General features: G+C 43.5%; 1 protein-coding gene across 1 annotated transcript in view; it reads right to left on the reverse strand.

The window, feature by feature from the left end:
• hmgcll1 (3-hydroxymethyl-3-methylglutaryl-CoA lyase-like 1) overlaps positions 1 to 16,038 on the reverse strand; it is a 79,315-nt gene extending 63,277 nt beyond the window's left edge. Inside the window, 4 exon segments of the mRNA XM_052024415.1 lie at positions 11,712 to 11,773; positions 11,775 to 11,825; positions 11,827 to 11,862; positions 15,943 to 16,038. Coding sequence (XP_051880375.1) covers positions 11,712 to 11,773; positions 11,775 to 11,825; positions 11,827 to 11,862; positions 15,943 to 16,038 — 245 coding nt within the window.
• Between the last annotated feature and the right edge of the window lie 10,257 nt (positions 16,039 to 26,295).

Raw genomic sequence — 26,295 nt, forward strand, 5'->3', positions numbered from 1 at the left:
TTCTCCCCGTGACTGCGTGGGTTTCCTCCGGGTGCTCCGGTTTCCTCCCACATTCCAAAAACGTACGGGTTAGGAAGTTGTGGGCACGTTATGTTGGCGCTGGAAGCGTGGCGACACTTGTGGGCTGCCCCCAGAGCATTCTACGCAAAGATGCATTTCGCTGTGTGTTTCGATGTACATTTGACTAACAAAGAAATCTTAATCTTATTTTATCTTATTCTAACAAAATGCAGTTACTTTGTTCTGCATCGCTAATTATCTTGTGGGACTGTGATATCTGCAGACTTTAACTGTTCTGTGTTTGGAGTTTCATTTGCGAGTATCATGTCACACCTATTTTATAAGGTGATAATAAGCATGCTTATTTACAGCTCCAATGTCCTAAAAAGCCCTCTCACCAGTGAAAAGATAACAACTGCGTACCACATGGTATTATTCAGCAGTTAATTCATCACAGCATACAGCTGAGATGCTGATATAACCACAGCCATCAGACCAACTTCCTATCTACAGAAGACTGAAGACTCAAGCTTTACAATTTTCTTAACTATTTCCAAAATCACTTTGAGATTGGTCTCTTCAGGGATTTGCAACACCAATGTCTTGCAATTTAATCATACTAGTAATCCATGAGATTGCAGTGCGTACCATTGACAAAATGCATTTTTGCTACTCCCCTTCCCAGCCAATCTGAAAGCAGTTCCCAAGCCCGTGATGTTTAGAAGGACCAGCGCCGCAACCACATGGAAACACCCCATCTCAGGTTCTCCTCCAAGTTGTACACCATCCTGACTCTGAAATACATCATCATTCCTGCAATGCCCCTGGGTCTAAATCTAAGAACTCCCAACCCAACAGTGCTTTGGGAGTAACTTCACCAGCGAGACTGCAGTGATTCAGGAAGGCACTCACTACCTTCACAAGGACAACTAGGGACGGACAATAAATGTCAGCATGGCCAGCAAGATCCATGCCTCAAGAATTAAATATGTCAATACAGTCAAAGTTGCAACTAAATCATGATTACAAAATGGCTGTGTCCCTCTTATATACAGCAAGAAGTGAATCACTTTTAACTGCACATAAAGTTCGATGTCAGATTATACCTTAAATATTCATTTAAAGTCAGCTCAAAGATATAAAATCTTCAAAATATGTTCCTTGATATTCTGTTCACATAATTCCATACATAACATCTCAAAATTAAAATGGAAAGGACCACTTTCTTTCTATAAATAACAAACGTAATTATCAAAATGTGTACACTTCTTGAAGGTCAATTTGAGATTTGTTTATTTAATGTCTTCCTGGTAATTGGCTGCGATGTTTATTTAAAATGCTTTATTAGCACAAGCATTTGTTTAAATACTTTTTGTCAGATTACATATTGTGTCACAGAGGACTGATAAGATATTTCCAGAGAGACAAAATTGACATAAACATCTACCGTATATTAACAAATGACATTTTTAACAGGGTACTAATCGTAGATAAATTCCAGCCAGCTCGGCAAAATTGGGCAACTACATATACAAATCATAGCTGGGAAAATTCAACAGTTATTTGGCCAAGAATTCACAGCAGCTACACACAGATGTTGTCCATCTTCTTTTGCTCTTTAATATTTTTATCAGGCAAATCAGTAAGCTCCCTAAGGTTATTTCAAGTTCCTCTGATCCGCATCTGGTGTGCTTGCGTTTTTTGGGATTTGGTCCTGCAGGTGTCAGTTGAAAAGGTGCCAATTTCTTTGCCAACGTGGACAATGAGTGCTGACTTGTAGCTTTGAAGAGCACATGGGTTTCGGTGTGTGGGAGGGAATGTTTAAAGCTATTAAAATGTCAAGCCTGGATTCAAACCTTCGACTGTTGCACTAAGCTGTACTGGCTTACGCTGTGCAGAAGTATTCCCTTTGAGAGAGACAGGTTGCCAGATGTAAAGCTCCCAGTTAGAGTGAGGTTAACGTGAACTTCAGATGTTAGATGCTAGTATTCCCATGCTTCATTAAACTTGCCAGTCAATGCAAAGTGAGCACACGGCAACAAATGAGAGCGCTCCTGGAAATATTTCCCGAGGAAATATGCCAATAAACACTCAGTATTCAGGGATGCCTTCTCTACTGCCGACAGCAGAGGATCTGACTGGGGTACTTGTTCCAAGAGGCAGTTTTCTGCACCTTGGAGGTTACTCCCACATACTTTGGCGAACTGCCCTATCGCCTAGGGAGGGGTGCTGCTCTGCTGCCTCATCACTCTCCGAATCCATCACCAGGTTTATTGATCACCATCTTACATTTGCAGTTAACTTTGATCTTCCCCCACAAGTGAAAGCACCTCCTCCACAATCAATCATGTGATTTTTTTGAAGGCCTTTGTACTGGGTCACTCCTCCTAAGGCTCAGAGAAAGCAAGCCTGTATATGAGCTAAATGAGAATTTGATCCTCACTGTCTGCGACCAAGCAACTGCTGTCCAAATCAGTCTCGGAAATGTACTGATGGCCACTGCTACGAAGGGCAAACCCAGCCAATCCAAGGGTGCCTAGACCAACTCTGATCTCCCTTCACCAATGCCATTCGACACAACCACTCCTACGGTGAATGGGTCTGATCCGCTTTCCACATAATTTGACAATGGGCAGGCATGGTAGTGTAGCGGTTAGCGTTACGCTTTACAGCACCAGCGGCCTGGGTTCAAATCCGGCCACTGTCTGTAAGGAGTTTGTACGTTCTCCCGTGTCTGTCTGGGTTTCCTCCGGGTGCTCCGGTTTCCTCCCACGTTCCAAAGATGTACAGGTTAGGAAGTTGTGGGCATGCTATGTTGGTGCCGGAAGCGTGGCGACACTTGCGGGCTGCCCCCAGATGTACCTGTGACTACTAAAGATATCTTATCTTAATATTTTAGTATTAAACATATGTTCCTCTTTTCTGCTGAACATGGACCAATGTTCGATTGGGTAGATTGGTGATGGAACTCCCTGGCATTATGCTACCACTATTTGAACAGTGTTTCACTGGGCTTATTCACTTGCATTTCTCTGCAGCCTTTTTTCAGTAAATGTGAGTTATTGTTTCCTTGTTTTGCTTTTTACCTCATTTTTAGGAACTAGTTATTAGTCTGTCAGCTTGAATAGAAGGATCTGACAGAGTTCTTCAGCAAATCACTTCAGGTTTGTATTATTCAGTCATGGGATTTAAGTCTCATAGGCTTGGCCATCAGATATCATTCAAGTCTGCCTATCCTCAAGATGCTCGTGAGCTGCTTCCTTTAACCGGCACAGTGCTCTTCTGGTGAAGATACTCCCACAGTTAGTTATCACTCAAAAGGTTCCAGGACTCAGATCCAGCAATATTGAAGGAACAGCGATAGGATAGTGGCAGAAACGTTGTTGTTCCTATCGCTGTTCCTTCAATATTGCTGGATGGTAGTGTAGTGGTTAGCGTAACACTATTACAGCGCCAGTGAGTAGCAATCTCGGGATTGCTGCCAGTGCCACTTGATAGTGAAGGCAGGAATAGGAGGAGGTGGCAGATAAATGCGTGGCTGAGAAGCTGGTGCAGGAGGGAGGGTTTTAGATTTCTGGATCATTGGGATCTCTTCTCGGGAAGGTAGGACCTGTACAGAGAGGACGGGTTACACCCGAACCAGAAGGGGGCCAATATCCTTGCGGCAAGATTTGCTAGGGTGGTTCGGGAGGGTTTAAACTAGTTTGTGAGGGGGAAGGGAACCGGAGGAGTAGGTCAGAGGAAGAAGGGGATGGGGAAAAGTTAGATCAAACAGGTAGAGAGGCTTTGGGGAAGGAGAAGCAGAATACAGTCTGTAAAAGTAGTAAGGTAGATGGACTGAAGTGTGTTTACTTAAATGCAAGAAGTGTCAGGAATAAGGGGGATGAACTGAGGGCTTGGATAAGTATGGGGGACTATGATATCGTGGCTATTACTGAGACGTGGCTGATGTCAGGAGAGGAGTGGATATTGAATATTCCTGGTTTTCGGTGTTTTAAGAGGGATAGGGAAGGGGGGAGAAGAGGAGGAGGGGTGGCGATACTGGTCAGGGACACTGTTACGGCTGTGAAAAGATGGATGTTGTAGAAGGATCATCTCTAGAGTCCGTATGGGTGGAATTAAGGAACAAGAAAGGAGCAGTTACTCTACTAGGAGTATTCTATAGGCCCCCCTTTAGCAGTAGAGATATAGAGGAGCAGACTGGCAGGCAGTGTTTGGAGAGAAGCAAAAACAACAGGGTTGTTATAATGGGAGACTTCAACTTCCCAAATATAGACTGGAAGCTGCTTAGTGCCAAAGGTTTAGATGGGACGGAATTTGTTAAATGTGTCCAGGAGGGATTCCTGACGCAGTATGTTGACAGGCCGACTAGAGGGAATGCCACGCTAGATCTAGTTTTAGGAAATGAACTGGGACAGGTGAAGGATCTATTGGTGGGTGAGCATTTGGGGGACAGTGACCATTGCTCCATAACCTTTAAAATTGTCATGGACAGGGACAGGTGCAGAGAGGACAAGAAGATATTTAATTGGGGAAGGGCTAACTACGAGGCTATAAGGAGAGAACTTGGGAGTGTAAATTGGGATGTCCTTTTTGAAGGAAAATGTACCATGGAGATGTGGTCGATGTTCAGGGATCTTATGCAGGATGTTAGGGATAAATATGTCCCGGTGAGACAGAGAAGGAATGGCAGGGTGAAGGAACCGTGGGTGACGAGAGAGGTGGAACGACTTGTTAGGGAGAAGAAGGTAACATACGTGAGGTATAAGCAGCAAGGTTCAGACAGGGCCCGTGAGGAATATAGGGTAGCGAGGAAGGAACTTAAGAAAGGGCTGAGGAGAGCTAGAAGGGGACATGAAAAGGCTTTGGCTAGTAGGGTTAAGGAAAATCCCAAGGCCTTTTTCAAGTACGTGAAGGGTAGGAGGATGGCTAGGGTAAAGGTAGGTCCAATTAAGGACAAAGGTGGGAGAATTTGCCTGGAGGCAGCAGAAGTGGGAGAAGTTCTCAATGAGTACTTCTCTTCGGTATTCACCAGGGAGAGGGGTCTTGATGATGCAGAAGAGAGTGCTGGTAAGGGTGATGTTCTTGAGGTTGTAGATATCAAGAGAGAGGATGTGTTGAAGTTGTTAAGTAATATTAAAACAGATAAATCTCCGGGGCCTGACGAGATTTTCCCCAGGCTGCTTCGAGAGGCTAGGGAGGAGATTGTTGAACCGCTGGTAAGGATCTTTGAGTCCTCGTTGTCCACGGGGATGGTGCCAGAGGATTGGAGGGTTGTGAATGTTGTCCCCTTGTTCAAAAAAGGTAATAGGGATAGGCCAGGGAATTATAGACCAGTGAGTCTCACGTCTGTGGTGGGTAAGCTGTTAGAAAGGATTCTAAGGGATAGGATTTATGAACATCTTGAGAATCATGGACTGATTAGGGACAGCCAGCATGGCTTTGTGAAGGGAAGATCTTGCCTCACAAGCCTGATAGAGTTCTTTGAGGAGGTGACCAGGAAGATTGATGAGGGCAGTGCGGTGGATGTGGTTTACATGGATTTTAGTAAGGCGTTTGATAAGGTTCCTCATGGTAGGCTTCTTCAGAAGGTCAGAGGCCAAGGGATCCAAGGAAGCTTGGCTGTGTGGATTAGGAATTGGCTTGCATGTAGAAAGCAGAGGGTTGTGGTGGAAGGAGTGCCCTCGGATTGGAAGGCAGTGACTAGTGGTGTCCCGCAGGGATCGGCTCTGGGACCTCTACTTTTTGTGACATTTATAGATGACTTAGATGAGGGGGTGGAGGGCTGGGTTAGTAAGTTTGCGGACGACACTAAGATCGGCGGTGTTGTGGATAGTGTGGAGGGCTGTCGGAGCTTACAGAGGGATATTGATAGGATGCAGAGCTGGGCTGACAAGTGGCAGATGGAGTTCAATCCAGAGAAGTGTGAGGTGGTACACTTTGGAAGGACAAACTCCAGAGCAGAGTACTGGGTGAATGGCAAGGTACTTGGCAGTGTGGAGGAGCAGAGGGATCTGGGGGTTCATATTCACAGTTCATTGAAAGTTGCCTCACAGGTGGAAAGAGCAGTTAAGAAGGCCAATGGGATGTTGGCTTTCATAAGTCGCGGGATCGAGTTTAAGAGCCGTGAGGTGATGATGCAGCTTTACAAAACTCTAGTTAGGCCACACTTAGAGTAGTGTTCAGTTCTGGTCGCCTCATTATAGGAAGGATGTGGAGGCGTTGGAGAGGGTGCAGAGGAGATTTACCAGGATGCTGCCTGGATTAGAGAGTATTGAATATGAGGAGAGGCTTAAGGTGCTAGGGCTTTATTCACTGGAAAGGAGGAGGATGAGAGGAGACATAATAGAGGTATATAAAATATTGAGAGGAATAGATAGAGTAGACAGTCAGCGCCTCCTTCCCAGGGCACCAATGCTCAAGACGAGAGGGCATGGCTTTAAGGTTATGGGTGGGAGGTTCAGGGGAGATGTCAGGGGGAGGTTTTTCACCCAGAGAGTGGTTGGTGCATGGAATGCACTGCCTGGGGTGGTGGTGGAGGCAGGTACATTGGACAGGTTCAAGAGTTTTTTGGATAGGCATATGGAGCGATGTGAGATAGAGGGATATGCGGGAGGAAAGGGTTAGATAGTGTGAGGGTGGTTTGATGGACGGCACAACATGGTGGGCCGAAGGGCCTGTTTTGTGCTGTATGGTTCTATGGTTCTATGGTTCTATGACCCGGGTTCAATTCTGGTCACTGTCTGTAAGGAGTTTGTACATTCTCTCTGTGCCTGCGTGGGATTCCTCCGGGTGCTCCAGTTTCCATAGAACCATAGAACACTACAGCGCAGAAAGCAGGCCATTCGACCCTTCTAGGCTGTGCCGAAACGTTATTCTGCTAGTCCCACTTACCTGCACCCAGTCCATAACCCTCCAGACCTCTCCTGTCCATGTATCTATCCAATTAATTCTTAAAGCTTAAGAGTGAGGCCGCATTTACTACATCAGATGGCAGCTCGTTCCACACTCCCACCACTCTCTGAGTGAAGAAGTTCCCCCTAATGTTCCCTCTGAACCTTTCCCCTTTCACCCTAAAGCCATGTCCTCTCGTACTTATCTCTCATCAAATCTCCCCTCATTCTTCTACGCTCCAAGGAATAAAGTCCTAACCTGTTCAATCTTTCCCTGTAACTCAACTCCTTAAGACCTGGCAACATTCTAGTAAATATCCTCTGCACTCTTTCAATCTTACTGATATCCTTCCTATAGTTAGGTGACCAGAACTGCACACAATACTCCAAATTTGGCCTCACCAGTGACTTATACAACCTCACCATAACATCCCAACTCCTATACTCAGTACTTTGATTTATGAATGCCAGGATGCCAAAAGCCTTCTTTACAACCCTGTCTACCTGTGACGCCACTTTCAGGGAATTATGTATCTGAACTCCCATTTCCCTTTGATCCTCTGCACTCCCCAGTGCCCTACCATTTACTGTGTATGTCCTGCATTGATTTGTCCTTCCAAAATGCAACACCTCACACTTGTCTGCATTAAATTCCATCTGCCATTTTCTGGCCCATTCTTCCAGTTGGTTCAGATCCCTCTGAAAGCTTTGAAAGCCTCTCACATTCCAAAGACGTACGGGTTAGGAAGTTTTGGGCACGCTATGTTGGCACAGGAAGCGTGGTGACACTTGCGGGCTGCCCCCCCAGAACACTCTAGGTGAAAGATGCATTTCACTGTGTGTTCGATGTACATGTGCTCTCTTATCTTATCCTCATTCCTAAGGAAAGTTGAGGGCCCAAGTGAGGTAGTCAAAGACGCCTTGGCAAGTTGTACCGAATGGTAGCACACACTTCAGCCACCAGGGGAGGAGGGAATGGGCGGGGTGCCAATCAAGCCGGCTGCTTTGCCGAGGATGGTGTCGAGCTTTGTGAGAGTGGTTGGGAGCTACACTCATTCAGGCAAGTGAAGAATACACCACCACACTGCTGACTTGCACCTGATAGATAATAGAAAAGCTTTGGTGGATTGGGAATGTAATAAACACTGCAGGAGACCATCTCTGATCCACACTTGTGGCCACAATATTTAGATAGCTGATTCAATAAAGTGCATGATTGATTGCGACCACCCCAACCGCCAACCACCTCCGCACCAACCCTCACCCTCACCCCAACCCCATCAGATTCATGACAGAGTGGGCTTTGGTGATGGAAATACCAAGATGGTACATAGAACAAGGAGACCTTGGAGCACAAGTACATAGTTCCCTGAAAGTGGAGTCACAGGTAGACAGAGTGGTGAAGAAGGTTTTTGGCATGCTGGCTTTCATCGGTCGGGGCATTGAGTATAGAAGTTGGGAGGTCATGCTGTGGTTGTACAGGTGAGGCCGCACTTGGAGTACTGTGCTCAGTTTTGGTCGCCCTGCTATAGGAACGATGTTATTAAACTGGAAAGAGTGTAGAAAAGGTTTACAAGGATGTTGCCAGGACTTGAGGGACTGAGTTACAGGGAGAGGTTGGACAGGCCAGGACTTTATTCCCAGGAGCATAGGAGACTGAGAGGTGATCTTATAGAGGTGTATAGAATCATGAGGGGCATAGATAGGGTGAATGCACTCAGTATTTTTCCCCAGGGTTGGGGAATCAAGAACTAGAGGCATAGGTTTTAAGGATGAGAGGGGAGAGATTTAATAGGAACCTGAGGGGGCAACTTTGTTTACACAAATGGTGGTATCCATGTGGAACGAGCTGCAGAGGAAGTGGTTGAGGCAGGTACAATAACAACTTTTTAAAAGACAGTTGGACAGGTACATGGATAGGAAAGGTTTAGAAGGTTATGGGCCAAACGCTGGCAAATGGGACTAGTTTGGATGGAGCATCTCGGTCAGCATAGACCAGTTGGGCCAATGGGCCTGTTTCCTTGCTGTATGATTCTATGACTACGGTTAGATTCATTCTTGTCGGTGATGCCTGCACAAATATTACTTGTCACTTACCAAACCAAAGGTTTGCCAGATTATGCATTTATAAACTTTTCTATGAGAAAGAATTCCAAGATTTAATTTGCATGCCAGTTCCAACACAATCACATTCCGGGGTGAGATGACAAAATTAATCCAGCCTGTTTAAATACTAACATGGCTGTCATTGGCCACAGCTTTGAGCTTTTAGAATATTTCCCATTTTAACTCTAAAAATTGGGCACTACTTGCATGAAATTGAACGTGCATGGCACTTTGGAGTCAATCCCCCCATTTACCAGGGAAAATTCCAAGCCTGCCTTTTGACACAAATCATTTCTTTAGATTTGTTGATATGGAGATGGGGCTGTTGCTGTTAGGTATGCAGAGCTTATAATTAAAGAGAGAACTATGCAGTGTCTGGGCTTGACTGCTTGTAGACCACGAGCATATTTTGCTTTAACATCAGAAGAAGTTAAGCATTCAATTATATATTTCTACAAGTGAGTTAATAATCACGACGATTTACTTTGTTTCTATTTCTCAAGAGAATAGGCTATCAAATTTGATGGGACTCTATAAAGGTAATGTATTATAATGAACCTTTTTTCTTTACTACACATTATGGTCATTGATGACATCTTTTTATACACATTTGAAAGCTGCTCTGTAAGATTTGGTTTTAATATAATAATTTCTCATGTCCTGTTGTTGATATTATCCAAGGAAACTCATCACCAAACTACAAGACCTGGGACTCAACACCTCCCTCTAAATCAGTTCTAGCTCACAGTATGAGATGGGTTCATTTTACAAACTCTTTTGAGCATAATGAATTGCTTCAAGCCCTCATGGACATCTGGTCATAACAGTTAAAATTAATGGCAGCTCTGTCTTGTTCCTAAACCTCATGAAACTATCATGGTTCCGAGTGCTGGTCTTTCATTCGGCCCCACTGATGGGGCCTTGTTGTGCAGCACATGGTTTCCATGCACCACTAATTGCATAATAACACACACCTGAGTTCCATCAGGAGACTAGTATTAGAACCCTGGTTTCCACTAGTGCTGGTTGCTAGAGTATTGGTCAATATTTGGGTTATACATTGTTTCTTGGCTGCTTAGAGTGGTCCTGGTTTTGCTGCTTCTCTGGAGGATATCCTGTTTCTGTGTTGGGGCTCTGCTTCAGAGCCCTGAGGCAAGATTCCTCCTGGTTGCTGCCTGCATTCAGTCCGAGGGAGCATCCTGACTCAAGTCTCGTACTGGTGTTCTGCATTTGGATTCACTGTGATCTTGCTCTTTGTTTGACACTGTGCCAGAAATGAGCCCAGTTGCCTTGATATGAAAAGGCATTCATCATTTACCTTGTGCAGGTATGGGCAGCAAATTGGACTGAGCTGGCTGATGTATTGGTTCATTATTGTCACCTATACTGAGATACCGTTTTTAAAAAAAAACCAACTTGTCTTGCATACTGATTGTACAGGTCAATCCTACACAGTGCATTTGGACTGATGATCAGGAGAATATTGTACTTGGATGGTTGGACTATTTGGAATGTCAGAGTAATGCATATTCTGTTTGCTGATTACACCAAAGAATCATTGGGCAATGGGTGAGTCATTGGTGGGGGGGTGTGGATAGGGAAGTGGGTGTGATGGACAAGGTCAGTGTGATCTCATTGAATGTGAGTGGGGTTCCACTTGGCAAAATGATCCTGTTTCTCATGTCTGTGCAACTTTTTCAGTAAAACAATGACTGTTGTTTTCAGATTGAAGCAGGGGCCAAAGGAATGGTAATCTTTTGTAGTTCCTGAATGTTGAGTGTGGGGCTTCAGGCTCCTTCAGCTCCTCCCTGACGGTAGTAATGTGAAGAAGGTATGTCCCGGGTGGTGAGGGTCCTTACTGATGGATGCTGCCTTCTTGAGGCACCGCCTCTTGAAGATGTCCTCAATGGTGGGGAGGGTTGTGCCCGTGATGGAGCTGGCTGAGTCTACAACCCTCTGCAGCCTCTTTTGATCCTGTGCATTGGAGCCTCCATACCAGGCTGTGATGCAACCAGTCAGAACTGGTTACGCTGCACCCTGAGATTTACCCTGCACTACCTCAATGCACTAAGTAATGAATTGATCTATATGAACAGAATGCAAGACAAGTTTTTCACTGTACCTTGGTACAAGTGACAATAATAAACCAATAAGCTGTCCACTGTACATCTGTAGAAATCTGCAAGAGTGTGGTGATGTACAAATCTCCTCAAACTCCTAATGAAGTAGAGCTGCTGGCGTGCCTTCTTTGTGATTGCTCAATATGCTGGGCTCAGGATAGATCCTCCAAGACGTGATGCCCAGGACCTTGAAGCTTGCTCACCCTTCCACTGCTGACCACTCAATGAAATTATGGGAGCTATGGGTAGAATAGATTGTAAGAAGCTTTTCCTTGTGGTAGACATGCCTAATAGGGAAGGGAATGGGTTTAGAGTGAGGAATAAGGGGTTAAAGGGGATCTGAGGAAGATTTATTTTCACCCAGAGGGTGGTTGCAAACTAGAATTTGCTGGGAGAGGCAGGAACCCTCACAACATTTAAGAAGCATCTGGTCGAGCACTTGAATCATTGGCTATGGACCAAGAGCTGGTAAATGGGGTCAGTATAGATAGGTACTTGATAGGTATGGTGGGTCAATGGGCCTGCTTCTTGCTGTATGACCCCACGACTCTGTTACACGCAGTAAAAGCCAAAGAAAACATTCGGTGCCTACCCTCGTACAGGAACACTGCCTTCCTTTGCAGCTCTGATCACCTCCTCAAAACGCTGCATGCTCCTCCTCAATGGAACAATTCGTGTTCATTCGACTGAAGGTTTCAGAGGCTGCCTCCAAAGATTGCCACTTCCTTTGCCCCTGCTTCAATCTGAAATAAAACATTGTTTCACTGAATAAGTTGCACAGAACATGGGAAACAGGGTCATTTGGGCTGGTGGAACCCCCACTCTGTCATTCGATGAGATCACACTGACCTTCTCTGTCACACCCACTTCCCTGTCCCCTCTCCATGACTCACCTACTGTCCAGTGATTCTTTCATCTTTCTTGAGTGTGATCAGCAACAGAATATCCACTACTCTCTGACATTTCCAAATAGTCACAACCATCCAAGTAAAAATATTTCTCCTTATCTCAGTCCAAAATGATTAACCCTTTACCCTGAGATTCTCTAACCAAGGGAAACAATGTCTCACATCTATCCACTCAGTCTAAGAAGTTTATACCTTCCAATGAGATCACCTCTCATTCTTCTAAACTCCAGAGATTTTGTCCCCTTCTGTTCAACATCTCCTCTTAGGAAAAACCTGGCATTCAAAGAATTGATTTACTGAACACTCCCTGCATACCCAATAAGTAGAACCTTCTTCGGGTTCAGAGACCACAACTGCCCACAGTATTGTAGGTGTGACATCAGTGAAGAACCAGACAATCGCAGGACAACTTCCTCGCCCTTATATACTGGTCCTCTTGTGACACAAGCTCATGCCCCCATTTCCCTTCCTCACTCCTTGGATTTTCAGAACGTTCTTTTTCTTTCATTCCTCGATTGTATGATTAATTTGTCACATTCATTATAATAGCATACACATTACTCTGTTAATCGAATGTGAAGGAATATTATATTCAGTTACAATTCACTGATTAAAATGAAGCACACTTCCTTTCATAAATGTAATCACCTGACACTTTCTCCACATTTTAAATCTTCCCATTAAACTTCCTTGCAAAATGACTTTTAAATTATCTCTTTATGCTTCTAACAATCACCTTTTTCTGCTTCTGCATTAAATTCTGGTTGCCCCATTATAGGAAGGATGTGGAAGCTGTGGAGAAGGTGAAGAAGAGGTTTACCAGGACGCTGCCTGGATTAGAGGGCATGTGCTATAAGGAGAGATTGGACAAACTCGGGTTGTTTTCTCTGGAGCAGCGGAGGCTGAGGGGAGACCTGATCGAAGTTCATAAAGTTCTGAGAGGTATGGATAGAAAAACATCCAGTATCTTTTTACCTGGGTTGAAATGACTAATACTAGAGGGCATGCATTTAAGGTGAGAGGGGAAAGTTCAAAAGAGATGTGAGGGGCAAGTTTTGTGGAGCAAAAAAAAACAAAGTCCATTTTAGTGCAGAGTGATCAGTGTGGTCAGTGTTGCTAAACTGTGGTGATTAGGGTTTTGCCAGTTGGTTCAAGAACTGAATGGTTGAAGGGAAGTAGCTGTTCCTGAACCTGGTGGTGTGGGACTTCAGGCTTCTGTACCTCCTGCCCGATGGTAGTTGTGAGAAGATGGCATGGCCCGGATGGTGGGGATCTTATGATGGATGATGGATATTGCCTTCTTGAGGCAGCACCTCCTGTTACTACCAATGGTGGGGAGGGATGTGCCCATTGATGTATTGAGTTCACTACTCTCTGCAGCCTCTTACATTCCTGCACATTCGAATTGCTGCACCAGACTGTTATACCTACCTACATGTATATTTTGTACTGTCTCTGCAAAATCCAGCAACTTCATTGGAAGGATAAGTGAACCATCAATGTCCTCTCCCAGGCCAATGTCTCCAGTATTGACTCTCTTGTTCAGCTAATGCTGGCAAACCACACCATTTGCATGTCCAACACCAAACTCCAGAAACAGACACCTTATTGCAAGCTCTGTCAAAGGAAGAGATTACCAGCTGGACAGAGAAAAGGCTTCAAGGATGTGCTGAAAGACTCCTTGGAAAAATGCAACAGCCCCACGGCACGGTAGGGTAGCAGTTAGCGTAATGCTATTACAGCGCCAGTGACCCGGATTCAATTCCGGCCGCTGTCTGTCAGGAGTTTGTACGTTCTCCCTGTGTCTGCGTGGGTTTCCTCCGGGTGCTCCGGTTTCCTCCCACATTCCACGGATGTACAGGTTGGGAAGTTGTGGGCACGCTATGTTGGCGCCGGAAGCGTGGCGACACTTGCGGGCTGCCCCCAGCACATTCTCAGTAACGCAAAGGGATGCATTTCACTGTGTGTTTCAATGTACATGTGACAAATACATAAATAAACAAACAAACACTCACACACACACACACACACACACACACACACACACACACACACACACACACACACACAGTATATATATCTTGTATCTTGATTCTTTGGAATCCCTGACCCATGACCACTCAAAGTGGAGAAGGAGCACTTCTGCCGGCAACAGTGGTGGAGGCGGATACGATAGGGTCTTTTAAGAGACTGTCGGATAGGTACATGGAGCTGAGAAAGATAGAGGCTATGGGTAAGCCTAGTAATTTCTAAGATAGGGACATGTTTGGCACAGCTTTGTGGGCCGAAGCCTATAGGTTTTCTATGTTTCTAAGGAACATTCGGAATGGCAGAAACCCTGCATAAATGGCGGAATCACCACACAATCTCAAACTAATCCACCTGCCCATCCCTCCTGCCCCATCTGCGGAAGGGCCTACACTTCCCCCAATAGTGTCAACATTCACCTCAAAACCTGCAAAACCAGACTGAAGGCAAGTCATCCTCGATCCCATGGGCTTGCTGAGAGTAAAAGGAAGGTTTCTGAAAACAATTCAAACTGGGAGGCATTGTGGAAGTTACCAAGATAAGGCATGCAGAATATCTTATGAAAACACTCATTGAAATTCCAAATTAAATTTTGTTTGCAATTTTAAATTGAAAATGTTTAAAATGCTGCAAGGAACACTGTTTTAAAAATACCTTAATGACTTAATTAGCATTATAATCAAAGCTTTCATTGCGAGAATTCATATTCCAGGCAATTTTCATTAGGCAGAAAAGATAAAATATTTGCAGAATCACAGCAACCAATTTTTCAAGTAAGTGTTTTCAAGTGATTGTATTTTCCACCTTTCAGTAAACAAAATTTCATTTGAAACTTGAATGAGCATTTTCACGAGACAATCCACATGTTTTATCTTCGTAATTTCCATAATAATTTGCTGCTGAAAGTGTTTTTAAAAGCCTGTACCATCCAAAAGCCTTCTGACACTCTTTAAGATAATAAGACATGAGATATTTATTTATTAGTCACATGTACATCGAAACACACAGTGAAATGCATTTCTTGCATTACTGAGAATGTGCTGAGGGCAGCCCGCAAGTGTCGCCACTCTTCCGGTGCCAACATAGCACGCCCACAACTTCCTAACCTGTACATCTTTGAAATGTGGGAGGAAACCAGAGCACCCGGAGGAAAGCCACTCAGTCACGGGGAGAATGTACAAACTCCTTACAGACAGAGGCCGGAATTGAACCCAGGTCGCTGACTTATACAAGACTTTTTCCCTTCACTTTAGCTGAGTTCTTTCAGGGCATTTAGTCCTCACCATACTTTTGGCTGTCCCCTTCAGCTTTTACCTTTAATAATGAAGAGGGTTGTGGTTGGGTGGGGGGAGGTGGGGCAGAGGGGTTGGAGAGTGAAGCTGAATGTGCTTATGATGTGAGTAGGACATAGGAGACTGCAGATGCTGAGATCTGGAGCAAAAAGGAATCTCCACCACCACCTCTGCCAGTGCATTCCAGGCACCCACCACTCTCTGCGTAAAAAATTTGCCCTGCAAATCTCCTTTGATCCTACGCCCACTCACCTTAAATGCATGCCCTCTGGTATTAGACAAAAAGATAGCAGCTGACTATCTATGCCCCTCATAATCATATAAACCTCTATCAGGTCTCCCCTCAGCCTCCGCTGCTGCAGAGAAAACAGCCCAAGTTTGTCCAACCTCTCCTTATAGCACATGCCCTCTATTCCAGGCAGTGTCCTGGTAAACCTCAACAAAAACTAATTTTCATTGATTTCCCTCTAAATCCACTGACCAGTTAAGTCTATATCCGCTTGTTATTTTCCACTCAGCTTTGGAAATGGCAAACAATGTTGTGTTAAATTCAGAGCTTTTCTGCCGTAATCTGATCAAAATAAAATGTACTTACAGCAGCCTGAAACCCGTGGAGATTTGGTGTTAATACAGGATAAGTTACTTGTGGGGACTTCTTTATTCCTTGCATGACTTCTGTGTGATCTGCCATCTGACAAAAGCAAGTGGGTAAATAGTGCAATGATATATTTAATTCCTCCTCACAAATATTTAGTGCTATAAGTACGTTGAAGACTACATGTAAATAAAAATTACAGTACATTAAATGAGGTTTGCTCAAATTTGACATGTTGAACATTAACTCCAGTGTCCTTTACAGCACATAAAGCTCTCCACAACTGCTTGGATCCTCACCACCCGGGACATGCCCTCTTCTCGTTACTACCATCAGGGAGGAGGTACAGGAGCCTGAAGACCCACACTCAACGATTCAGGAACAGCTTCTTCCCCTCTGCCATCAGATTTCTGAATGGTCCATGAACCCAATCTCATTATTCCTTCTTTTTTTGCACTATTTATTTATTTTTGTAATTCATAGTAACGTTACGCCTTTGCACTGTACTGCGGCCGCAAAACAACAGGTTTCACGTCATATAAGTCAAAGTGATAATAATCCTGATTCTGATTATTCTGCTGGTCTTGTATGATTTCCAGAGCTCATGCTTCTTCCTTTGCTACAACTGGGGGAAATGATTCTTGGGGAGTCATTCAGCACAGAAACAGCTCCTTCGACCTGACACATCCATGGTCCCAACATTTACTTTATGTTTTTCTCGTGAATGCTGCTTATCTGATGCTGTGTGCCTGTGATGCTGCTGCAAGTAAGTTTTTCATTGCACCTGTGCACACATGTACTTGTGCAAATGACAATAAACTCGACTTTGACTTTGATTAGAGAAAACCAACTTGGTCTTGCAATGAAGTAGGTCATTTCCAGTGAGGTTAACCAGGGTTTTTGAGTGAGCAACTAATTAGCAGGGGAATTTCTATGGATACAGTTTACATGGACTTCCAGAATTCCAGTCCAAGTTTCACTGGAGGCTATTCACAACAACCTTCTGCCTCTTGTGTGAGTAAAATGACTTTTTATAATAAGAGGAGGAATAAGAAACTTCCTAACTTAGTAAACTGCAATGATTGGAATATCTTGCCTTGAAGAGTTTTTCTCTATTGATTTCTTGGGATATAGGGATGGCCGGGAATTATTATCCATCCATAATTAGAGCAATACAGCACAGATACAGGCCCTTTGGCCCAACCAGTCCATGCCGACCACAGTGCCCACCCAGCTGGTCCCAATTTCCTGCGTTCGGCCCATATCCCTCCAAGCTCCGCCCCCCCCCCCCAATGTACCTATCCAAATGCTTTTTAAATGATACTATTGTACCTGCCTCAACCACTTCCTCTGGCAACTCGTTCCATATACTCACCACCCTCTGTGTGAAATAGTTGCCCCTCGAGTCCCTTTTAAATCTTTCCCCTCTCACCCTAAATCTATGCTGGGAGGCAGCTGCACTCTCTGCAGTGTCACCACGACACGCCATTTCAATCTATAGTGACCATTGGCTAAAAATCTCCATTATATTATGAACCAGTTTTGGCTCATCAATGGATTTAATGTAGCCTGTCATCTTGTTGTTCAAAACATAAATATTGTTCCAGTAAAGTGTCTTGAAAGACTCCAGAAATCCACCACCTTTGAAATGCTAATTGCCCTGCTTTCTCTTGTCTATTTTTGATTTAAAGATTTAATTTCTAACTGTTTCGTCACTGCTTTTTAATTTGTCTCCTTGCTTACAAGATACAAAATGCATCTCTCATTTCCATGTTGAAGCAACCCAGTTTTATTTCTCAATGCTATCAGGTTTATGGAGCACTAATAGAGTCTATTCCTCAACAGTATCCAGACAGCATTTGCTATTTGTGGGCTTTTACAGATAACTCCTCTTTATAATGTTATCATAATTCCTTTATCAATCTGTTGTGCACACAAGGGAGTTGTTTTCAGTGTCAATAACATAGTAGTGATGTTAAGTGTGGCTAATCACCAGCACCCCCAAGTTCCCATTATAAAGTCCATCTGGTTTTAATCCTACTGAAACACAGCTTGCTGGGAACAGCTTCATTGGAGGTTTTTGTATTGGCCACTGATTGCCTGTCATGAGAGTGAAAAAGTCCGAGTTGACTGGTTCATTATATGACACACTCTCGTGGCTGATTGGGAGTTTATGCACACCTTTTCAGTATATTAACTTCTTTAACGACAGATATTTCAGCTGATTAATCGGTTGGCTGCAGTTCACCAGGCCAATCATAATTTTCTCTCTCAAACTAAATTGGTGTGGAATTTACGCGGAGTGTGAAATTCTTTGAAAGCATGCTGTCCGTTGGATTTTGACATTGTTGCTTCATAAGATTTCCAAAGTGACAGTTACGATTTAATAATTAAATACAGTAACTTTCTAACCTAATATGATTTTTGAAATGCTAAATGGTGCAATTAATTTCATGTTACTTGGTGAGGTGAGGAGATCATAAGTACTTTTAGAGTCATAGATTCATACAGCACAGAGAGAGGTCCTTCGGCCCAACTTGTCCAAGTACATTTAAAAAAAATTGTTAATGTACCTGCCTCAACCACTTCCTCTGGCAGCTCGTTCCATATACTGACCACCCTCTGGGTGAAAAAGTTGTCCCTTAGGTTCCTATTAAATCTCTCCCCTCTCACCCTAAACCTATGCCCTCTAGTTCTTGATTTCCAACCCTAGGGAAAAGACTGTGTATGTTAAACTTTAGTTATAGTTAAATGTAAAAACAAAATTTATTTGCAAATTGCTTCTTTAATTTAGGAAAATTGCTATGTGCCTTCATACACAATGTGCAGAAACCAGATAATTCCAAGCTCATAAAAAAAAAATCACCCAAATGTTTAGAAAATAATAAATAAGAAAAGTTGAACGGTGTTGAAATCTTATACATTTGATCTGAGCTGAAACACATGATTCAGAATCCTTTCAAAACGTGTGAAATGTTTTTGCAAGCACCAATATGTTTCTTGTTAAGCCACAGGCTAAAATAAATCACAGATCAGTTCACATGCAATTTCCCTTTTCATGTATAATTTATAAATACAGTAAAATGTAAACATTATGTCAAGGAAAGAGACTGTGGTGAAACTGAGTGAGAAACGTAAAAACAACTCTGTGGAAGATTGATGACTAAAATGGCATTCATTAAATGTGTGTACACTTTAAAACCTACAGGAAGCACTTCTGAATATTTCCTTAAACCTGCATTGTCCCATGGAGACAATTTGAAGGTAAATTTTATTTGCTGCGAGTCCTTTATGTGTTGGTGCAATACAGTAAAACTCCGATAATCCGGCACCCTTGGGACTTTGGTGGTGCCTGACTGGCAGATTTTCTGGACTGTTATTCCCTCTGTTATTCAAACACCCTTTTATTTCACTTTTTCTTTCATGTTACGCTAGTATAATAAATGTTCCAGCGATCCCGGTGAGTTTAAAGGGAGCGGGAAATACACAAGCACTTTGGGATCCCATCTCTGGACACAATCCCACCCACGTTCCTGACCCCTGGAGTTCCACACACTACTCCAGCTCCAGCTGCATGCCTAGACTCCTCTTCGCAGCTGGTGGTATGAGCCACATGTCACAGTTTGCTGATGATCATTGCATCATTGTCTATTTATAAATCAATTATTGCAAATCAACATTGTCTATTGTCTACCTGCAATGCACTTCCTTGTAGCTGTGACACATTACTCTGTATTCTGTTATTGTTTTTACCCTGTACTGCCTCAATGCACTGTGTAATGAATTAACCTGTATGAACAGTATGCAAGACAAGTTTTTCCACCGTACCTCAGTACAAGTGACAATAATAAACCAATACCAATCAGGGAGGCCAATGATACACTCTACTCCACAAAACTAAACTCCATCTGCTCCTAAACTTTGCACTAAATTGGACATTTTTTGTTCTAATTGTGTTCTTTCTTGTAAAAATTGTGTATAACATGTTTATGTTTTTCTTGTGAATGCTGCTCTTCTGACGCTACGTGCCTGTGATGCTGCTGCAAGTAAGTTTTTCATTGCACCTGTGCACACATGGACTTGTGCATCTGACAATAAACTCAACTTTGACTTCAACATCTAAAGAAGAAATCAATTTAAAGTGTGTTGGGCTATTAATAGACAATCCAAATGAATCCAATGTCTATTAGTCCAGCACCACCAAAGTCTCAAGTGTGCTGGATTATTGGAGTTTCTGAAGGCTTGAGACAACATTCAGAAGAGTTCCTAAAAGTTCTTAAACAGGATACCTTAAATCGATAAAGCAGGTGTGTTATAGCTAGATAACAAGACATTGTGTTGGATCCATTCTCTGTTGGAGACAACATTCATAGGTTCAAGCATAAATATCCTCCTCTTAAGTCAGAAGCAGATTCTGTGTGTTTCTTCTTTGACAATCTATACAATTTATTGATCATCCATGTACTGTTGATGGAGTCACAAGGCCTTTCTATTTGGCGAAAGAAACTGATTGATAATACGGATGATACCGCAGAATATTGAGTCACAGTCCAACAGTAGTGGATAAAAATATCCAACTACCCAGAATAAACTGAACAACTCAGCTGTTTCATTAGTTCTTGGATATAGTTTGAAAGGTGAATTAATCTTCACTGCACATTTGAGAAATGTGGAGTTGAGTTAAGAATCTATTAACTCAGTCACCAAAAATGCAGGTTCACAGGACATTTCAGCTCAGGCACAAATACCTTCCAGTATTCAGGAGGTGGTACAGGAGCCTGTAGACCCACACTCAACTATTCAGGAACAGCTTCTTCCCCTCCGCCATGAGATTTCTGAACGGTCCATGAATCTATGAATACTTGCTCGTTATTCCTTTTTTTTTTGCACTCTTTATTTATTTTTGGAACTTATAGTAATTATGTCTTTGAACTGTACTGCTGCTGCAAAACAACAAATTTCACATCACAAAAGTCTGTGATATAAATCTGATTCTGATTGTGACAACGTTTATATATACACAAGTGGTTCAATGTCATTGATGGTTTGCCGTTTGAGGAACTAGCTCTGAATCTGCAATGCAGTTTAGCAGGCTAACTGCAGTGGAAGCTGATCTCTTGTGGTGCCACAGGTGATATATGATCATGTAAAATACACGACAGCAAGTCAGCAATAGGCTTTAGATCTCGCCCAATTATAAAATCCATTCGGCTGCTGACTCATTGTGACACGACTGCACAATGTCAAACTCATCCACTGAGAGGCAAAGCCAAATGTAACTTTCAGCTGAGTCACCGTTAGTCTGAGCAACCAATGCAATATCTGCACAAATGTAATGCAACCCTATCTTGAAATCACTATGTTAGGTTAATCCTGGGTGTGGACACTGGGCAGCCCATAGAGAGCTTAGGGTAGAAGACAGTTTAGTAAGCTATGCATCAAGCATTATATTTTTTTTAATACATTTATCAGTTTATTTTCCTATTGACAAAACTATCTCAGATGTGCAGTGAACATAAGATTTCTTTATTAGTCACATGTACATTGAAACACACAGTGAAATGCATCTTTTGCATGGGATGTTCTGGGGGGCAGTCCGCAAGTGTCGCCACGCGTCCAGTGCCAACATAATATGCCCACAACTTCCTAACCCATACATCTTTGGAATGTGGGAGGAAACCGGAGCACCCGGAGGAAACCCATGCAGACATGGGGAGAACATACAAACTCCTTACAGACAGCGGCCGGAATTGAACCCGGGTCACTGGCACTGTAATAGCGTTATGCTAACTGCTACACTACTGTGCTTGCATCAATTCACCTTTCAGACCATATGCAAGAAGTAATGGAACAGTTGAATAGTTAGGTTTATTTGGGGTTATATTTATCCACTACTGTTGGACTGTGACACAATATTCTGCGGTCTTATCCATATTATCAATCAGTTCTTTGGCCAAATAGAAAGGGAAGAATCAAAGTTGAACATCAGATAACATCATTGTCTGATATCATTTTTCATCCCAAAGCAGCACAATGGAACATCGAACATAATGTCCTGTTATAAAGTGTAAACATTGTTTGTGCCCTGTTTTCACCAAGCTTAGTACTTGTTCTTAGATTGTGGATCTATGTCAATTTCCACTTTAGTGCTAACAAAATTATTTCTGACTCGAGACCAGTCCCAACGGAAGAAAATGCAGCAACATGTATAAACTTTTTTTTTGCAAAGCATCTTACAATTATCCCACAGGCAAATTCATTTTCCCACATACCTGCGGCACCCATTTTGAAGATACAAAGCTGGTGGCTTCAATAACAGATAATCCCGTTTCTGACAGAAGGTCGATCAATTTAATTTTCACTTCAGTTGGTACAATCACCTGAAAACAATTCATTCAATTCTAGTAAAACACAATATATCAAACGTTCATCAGCTGTGAATTCCAAAAATAGTGGGTCATTGATCACTGGGGAGAGAACAAAAGGAGATTGTGTCAAATGGAAACATGTCCCACTGTGTCTTACACCCCATGCAATAACACACCAGACAGAAGTACATGAAGGCTGATTGTTTTTTTTCCCCCAAACTAAATGAATGTTTTCCATCACAGGCTTTATATGTTCATGTGTCCAGTTCTCAGGGTCCCCATTTGCCTTTGAGGAGTGGAGGTGAGCCACCTTCTTCAACCACAGCAGCCCTTCCGGTGAAGGTACTCCCAGTGTTGTTGGGGAGGGATGTCCAGGGTTGAACTTCCTCACAGGATGGAAGACCTCCAGTTTTTGCTTTCAGAGTCATTATCACACTTAATAACTCAACAAGGCATTAGTCTTGTCACACCTGAGAACATAATCAAAGACCCCACCCCACCCGGGTCATTCTCTCTTCTCCCCTCTCCAATCAGGCAGAAGATACAGGAGCCTGAGGGCACGTACCACGAGGCTCAGGGACAGCTTCTATCCCACTGTGATAAGATTACTGAACGGTTCCCTTATACAATGAGATGGACTCTTGACCTCACAATCTACCTTGTTTGACCTTATTGTCTACCTTCAATCCCTGTAGCTGTGACACTTTACTCTGTATTCTGATATTGTTTTCACCCTGTACTACCTCAAAGCACTCTGTACTACCTCAATGCATTGTGTAATGAATTGATCTGTATGAATGGTACACAAGACAAGTTTTTCACTGTACCTTGGTACAAGTGACAATAATGGACCAATACCAAAACCAACAAACCAGGTTCCTCAGACCTGGAGCCTCTTGGTCCCCGAGTCTCATCACCATACTATCCCATATTCTTATCCTTGCAGACGTTTAAAAAGACTGCTTTAAGACATCATTCCTATCTTAATGTAAAATATATTTTCATTCTAATAGGTAAAGCAGGCATATCATTTGGTTAACAGCTGAAATCATCAATCTGATTACTTTTCCGCCAGGCACTCCACCCAATTAATTATTTAATACCCAAGTGCAAAGGAGAAAAATTTTCTCTTTTCCACAGAATCTCTTGGGTGTTGACACTGCACTGCCTTTATTAGCCCTTCGTCCACCAGCAAGGACCGAGAAGGTCAACCAAAATATGGGAAGCCCATTCAGCTGCCTGAAACGAAGCACAATTCAGTTAGTTCATGCTCGACCTGTATCCCCGTTCCATTTGAGATACAAGGGACTGCAGATGCTGGGACCTGGAGCAACACACAATCTGCTGGGGGAACTCAGCAGGTCGAGCAGCATCTGTGGGAGGGAAGGAATTATCGGCATTTCAGGTCGAAACTCTGCCTCAGGACTTCCATTCTATTTACTGGACTCAGTCCTGTAACCCTCAACATTCCTAATAAAATCCTAGCAAACTCAGTAGTGAAATTACAACATTGTTACTATGAAGCTAAAAACATGTAAAACACATTCATATCGATAGCTCGGTACAGACACACTAAGATGACTGACATCAAACTCAACATGTTCAATTATTTTGATGAGGTAAACATACCTTCTCATTCTGCAATCCATCCCTAGGCCCAACCTCGACAATTTTTACAAATTCAGGAAGGGCTGGTATAACACTGTTCTGGAAATTTATAAAAAAAGATGCAAAATTAAACATAGGAAAAAGAAATATTCCATCTTTCCCAGATTACAGCAAAGCTTGAGGACCAATTTCCCCTGGCCATTCTCTGCAGGTCGGTATAGTTCTTTATCTCAAGACAGAAGATAATGTGCCACCTCATGGGTTCTTATGTTATCACTGAAAATGCAATTAATTTGGGAATGGCACAGATTTTGCTTTCCCTTTACAACGAGACCACACAGATTCCAAATGTGGTATGCAAGTGTCATTACGTATAGCTTCAGTGACATACATTATTTATCATGAATATTTAGGAAAAAATCCCACAGTAGGAGTCCCAGGTATAAATGGAAGCTGTATTTTTCAAGCTCTATTATATTCAGTGGGCAATGACTGCCTGGTTATGCCAGATGTTGGTGGTTGTTCTCCTGGAGAGAACAAAGTCAAAAGGGAGTCATAGAGCCACAGGGTCATAGAGCAATACAGCACAGATACATCCCCTTTGGCCCAACCAGTCCATGCCGACCACGGTGCCCACCCAGCTGGTCCCAATTTCCTGCATTCGGCCCATATCCCTCCAGGCCCCGCCCCTCCATGTACCCGTCCAAGTGCTTCTTAAATGATACTATTGTACCTGCCTCACCCACTTCCTCTGGCAGCTCGTTCCATATACTCACCATCCTCTGCGTGAAAAAGTTGCCCCTCAGGTCCCTTTTAAATCTTTCCCCTCTCACCCTAAATCTATGCCCCCCTAGTTTTGGACTCCCCTACCCTGGGGAAAAGTCTGTTACCGTCCACCTTATCTCTGCCTCTCATTTTAAACATTTCTACAAGGTCGCCCCTCATTCTCCTACATCCTAAGGAATAAAGACCTAGCCTGGCCAACCTCTCCCTATAACTCAGGCCCTCGAGTCCTGGCAGCATCCTCGGAAATCCTATCATGTATTCCACTGAGTCCTTTCACTCACCACAGAACAAAGATGGTCCCCAAGTAGTTTGCACACAATACAAATTTGCTCTTTTGCCTGAGGAAGTTAACTGTGGAATTGTGAGGTCGGCAGAATCAGCAACACATTAAAATATACTTCATGTGCAATGTAAACACAGAACATAGAACAGTACAGCATTGGACAGGCCATTCGGCCCACAGTGTTGTGCCGATCTTGATGCCAATTTATACTAAATGTCCTCCGATTAGGAACATATGTGCAAGATTTCTGTCACAATATTAACTCTAAAGTTGTGATTTTTTTTAACAAATTCATTTCACAGTAGATGAACCCTACCACTCAAAACAGATTATTAAATGAAAACAATAGTAATGACTTGTAACCATTTTTACTTCACAGTCATACCAGAGAAACAAAGGACCGCAGATGCTGGAATCTAGTGGAAAAACATGATGATGCTGGAGGAACTCAGCAGGCCAGGCAGCGTCCGTGGAGAAAAGCAGCCGGTCAACGTTTTGGGTCAGGACCCTCGGTTCCGCAGCCATGTGACCTTCCTCGCTCTGTGTCCACACCGCCATCTTATTCCACGTGGATTCCAGGTCCATTTCCAGGCCTCCCAGTTCGGCTCCAGCCTGGATCTCTGGTACATTCGCTCTATCCATTGTTGTTCTCTCCGATTCTCCCTGTGCCCTCTGCTCTAGCCCTCTCTGCTGTGTGCTGACACCTTCTGGCCCTCACTTTCTCTTGCACAGCTCCGGGCCTCGATCTCCAAGATGTGCCTGGGACTGTTATTTTTCATCATTCTCCTCCTGCATCTACCCATCCCCCCCGCCGGTGGATCTGCTCTCCCCTCCCCCCCCCCCCCACACCTGCCTATCACTATCTCTTACCTGCATCTACCTATCACCACCCTGTGCCCACCCCACCTCCCCTCTTTTGTCCACCTATCACTGCTCTGTTTTTCCCTCCTATATATTGGGCTTCCCCGTTTTCTATCTACCAGGCACAGTAGCGTAGCGGTTAGTGTCACGCTATTACAGCACCAGCGACCTGGGTTCAATTCCGGCCGCTGTCTGCGTGGGTTTCCTCCGGGTGCTCCGGTTTCCTCCCACATTCCAAAGACGTACGGGTTAGGAAGTTGTGGGCATGCTGTGTTGGCGCCAGAAGTGTGGCGACACTTGCGGGCTGCCCCCAGAACACTCTACGCAAAGGATGCATTTCACTGTGTGTTTCGACGTACATGTGACTAATAAAGAGATCTCATCTTATCTCTTCTATTTTAAGATATCTCATCTCTTCTATCTTATCCCTTCTACCCTGAAGAAGGG

This window comes from Pristis pectinata, chromosome 10 (assembly GCF_009764475.1).
Source record: "Pristis pectinata isolate sPriPec2 chromosome 10, sPriPec2.1.pri, whole genome shotgun sequence".
NCBI classification, from domain to species: Eukaryota; Metazoa; Chordata; class Chondrichthyes; order Rhinopristiformes; family Pristidae; genus Pristis; species Pristis pectinata.